The sequence below is a fragment of the Trematomus bernacchii genome, unplaced genomic scaffold (assembly GCF_902827165.1).
Source record: "Trematomus bernacchii unplaced genomic scaffold, fTreBer1.1, whole genome shotgun sequence".
NCBI classification, from domain to species: Eukaryota; Metazoa; Chordata; class Actinopteri; order Perciformes; family Nototheniidae; genus Trematomus; species Trematomus bernacchii.
The window spans coordinates 48,134-52,051 of NW_022987975.1; the positions used below are offsets into that span (position 1 = coordinate 48,134).

Genomic DNA, 3,918 nt, shown 5'->3' on the forward strand with positions numbered 1-3,918 from the left:
TGTAATATCATGTCGTTAATATTATTTATGAAATTCCATTAAAACAAATGTTATGTTTTTATTTTGTGGGGTATGTGGGTTGACTTTTGCTTTAACAATGACTCTATGGTAATATATAAATGTTAATTATATATATAATTTGTATTATATTTCTAAAAGTAACCTGTGAAATGTGAACAATTGAAAATGTGAAAAATCAACAGATGCAACAAGGGGCAGAAAATCCCATTTGTTGCAGATAAATCACTTGTTGACGCCTTCGTCCATCAAACCAACCAATCAGAGAGCGTCGTCGGTTCCAATTAGCGTAGAGCGTAACGCAAAGCCCGCCCCTCTTTGTCAGCTCCACCAATGAGGAGCCGCCGAACGTTCGTGGTTTTGGGGATACGAGCAACAGAGAGAGAGAGGAAGAACAGAAGGTACCTAGTAGGTCCGTGTTATCCCCAATTATTTAATCATGTGAGGGATTGAAGAAGCTTTTGTTTAATCAACAACATGCAACCTGATGTTCTTTGGAGGTAGATACCGAGGCTGCTAACGGGAGGAATGCAGAGAGGAGGTCATTTCCCCCGGAATGGGGAGGTGGGAGGCAACGGCCCCCGCAGTGTTGTTAGCTAGCTAGCGAAACAGAAGAACTACTGGATGGTATTTTCAAAATAAGACAAACTCCGACGAGAACAGGATTTACTTGGATGACATTCTGGGCTTGAAACATGTATTCATACATGTAAAACTCTTATAAACAAATACATGACATGTGTATGAGTATGCTGCAACGCGTCGTGGTATTTGTTCTTAAAATAAGCGTGATCGGAAAACGTACCGCTTTTATTTTGAAGTGGACTTTGCCGTATTCCTAGCCCAACGGTTGTTAGCTTCTGCTAGCTTGACACAAACAAGAAGGAGTGAAGTTACAAAGCCTTGGACCAAAACAAGACTTTACATCCTGTCGCTTTGGAATGAATGGGACATACTTTGCCTCACTGATTGTTATTCGGATAAAATGCCTTTTAAACCGGAGGGATTGTGGATTATCTGAAATCGGAGCCCCAGGGGAAAATACGGTACGTTTGAATTAGTAATATTTCGGTGAATAACGGTAATAAAAAAAAATGTCTGTTTCTGTTACTCACGTGTGCCTATAGTAACGTAACTCATTAGAAAACATGTTTCTCTCCTGTTGAAAGTTGTTCTTTCAATGTAATATAAATTCATTCAAAGGCATGTGTTTGATACTACTCATTTTCTTGTTGATTTTTTATAATATTCGTTGACTTATTCGTGTATTTGACACCTTTGTTACTCTATGTAACTTGTGTGAACCACAGCGTTGCTTATCATGTGAGTAGGTTGTTTTCATCACTATGTGCAAAGTGTGTACAGGGTATTCCTTGGGGTCATTTTGGACATATCTACACTATTTGTTAGATTTCATAGTTATGCTTTAATAATAATGTTATATTCCTACGAACATGTTTGTTTTTGTTATTGACTTGTGGCTATGGTAACGTTACCCATTATTTCGTTTTGAAAACATTCTCCTTCTATTATAAGTTTTGTGTTTGCCTTTAGTTTAATGTAATTTAAACTAGCATAAGTATTTGATACTCATTAATGGATTCCTTCATTCGTTCGCTTTTTATAAAGGTATGTAGTTCCTTTCTTTTACATATTTAATACTCTCTTGGCAACTTGTGTAAATCACAGTGTTGCTTTTATCAAAATGTCGTAGGTTTTTTTTCATCATAATGTGCTGAGTTGGTACATGGTGTTCCTTGGGGTCATTATGGACATATGACTTCTCTACTCACTATTTTGGTTTTGCTTTTAACATGTAGCGAAGGGTTTGGTTTATGATATAAATCCTTATTGGGTCAATGCTTCTACATCGGGGAGGATTTCTCATCTGTAACCGGATAAGAAATCATTTTGACAAGTCTTCATTCTCCACTGTAGCACCATCCGTTCTCTTTTTCTAGATAGGAAAGACACATATCTTCTTGGTTGGTAACTACCATGTGTAAGCACCTTATTAAAACATCACCACACCTTTATGGACATATCTGGACTGATCTTTTGTGTTAAGGTTCTAAAAATGCACCTGGAAAGGAGTATTGACATTTGAACTGCATTTAAATCTGGTTTAAAAATGCTAAATTAGTTACGGTACGGTTTGCATTTCTTTTTTACCCTGCTAGGTTTGCTGTGGAAGATGAACATGAACTGTCCAACTTTGACAGACAAGAAGAAGCTCTTGTAGCTGGAGGAGGACAGCCTGCCTAACTTTTCCTCCTCCTCCTCCTGGGATCAATGACCGGACCCAACTCCCCGAGCCGGGCCGGCACCTCTCCAGCCAAGCTGAGCAGGCATGGCCGCTCAAAACTCCAGCTCTCACTGCCTGCTCCGATGCAGCACCCAGGTGGACCCCTCCGCCTCTCCCCCCAATAACAGCTCCCGGTCCCCTGGGGAGGAAGAGGAGAAGGATGGAGGGGTTCTTTTCTACGTGAACAGGACTGGTTTCCCCATTGAGAGTGTAACCTGGGAGAGGATGTGGTCCCATGTGGCCGCGGTGCACCCTGAGGGCCACGAGATGGTGGACAGGATACAAATGCTGCATACCTTCCCAAGGTAAGATACTTTTTTGCTAAGCCCAATACAGCAGAGGTGACATTTGAACCTACCTGTGGTCATGTTTGATAGCAAAGTTTGTCCCTGTTTGGAATATGTTGTCATAGCAGCAGCAGAAATATGCTTGTGGTTCATGGGAGTGCATTCAGTGTTAATAGACTCTTTATGAAGGGTTTCCCTGCAGGGTTCCCTGTGGCTCCTGCACTATGAAGGAATCCAAAGGTCTCTGCACTTTTGTAAACAGCCCTGTTTTTGCTCTGCTGTGGTAATGTATGAGTGTGAGAGGCACTCAGTATTCTTCCTGTAGGCCTTTAGAGATCCTGCTGCGGGCTATATCATGGAGCTGGCTTTAGTTGTGTCTGAGATGTTTTCATTACACATGTCTCTTGCCGCTAGAAGTTTTCCGCACATGTTTCATAGCCACAAGTCACATTTTCTAATGCTTTATATTTTTATAATCCAAACCCTGTGTATTCATTTTATAAATATACTGTATACAACAGTAGTAGCACGTTGTCATAGTGGTGGAGCTGAGACAGCATATGCTTTAATTGGTACATGAGTCAATTAGTTCATTAAGAAGATGAAGACATCGTTTATTAATCCCCTCGGGAAATTCAGTTCACTTTGCTGTCTAAGCCAATCCCCTGATCATTGATCTATCAAACGTATCTGCTGTTATCCAATGTGCTTTTATTGATTAGCAAACAAACTGCATCGTATTGTATTGCTACCTCCAGCTGTTCTCTTCTCCCTTGGTGTTGTTCTGTTCTGATGTTCGTGAGAATGTAAACTTTACATTTCACACTTTATGTCACACTCTCAGGTGTACACTCATACTCTCTGACATGCATCGCATTACCATGATGTGCTAAATCGGGCTGCCAGACCTGTCATGTGATGTTAGTTCTGCCTTTTTTAAATATTCACAGACAGTGTGTGACTGACTCAGTGTGACTCCTGCCTCCACACACACACACACACACGCTGCCACACACACACACACACACACACACACACACCACACACCACACACACTGGTACTATCGCAACTTGGCTTACGGATAGATTAACACTGTATTCCTTCTTACACAAACAGGTTTTAAAAAGAAATGAAATGTATGTTGCATATCAACACACTTTCACAGTAGAAGCTTAGGTCAAAACCCCATCACACCAACTCCACACACGCTCACACTCACACTCACACTCTCACACACACACACACACACACACACACACACACACACATCCATCCCTGTAGTGTCCATGAGTAAGCCGCTCCAGGGG

At 41.1% G+C, this 3,918-nt stretch overlaps 1 protein-coding gene across 1 annotated transcript; it reads left to right on the plus strand.

The window, feature by feature from the left end:
- Window positions 1-414: 414 nt before the first annotated feature.
- LOC117471938 (tubulinyl-Tyr carboxypeptidase 2-like) lies at window positions 415-2,609 on the plus strand (the record flags this gene model as incomplete). The annotated part of the gene is given in 2 exon segments (XM_034117165.1): window positions 415-1,064; window positions 2,199-2,609. A coding segment is annotated over 1 exon segment (241 nt), but the record flags the coding sequence as incomplete, so codon positions are not given.
- Between the last annotated feature and the right edge of the window lie 1,309 nt (window positions 2,610-3,918).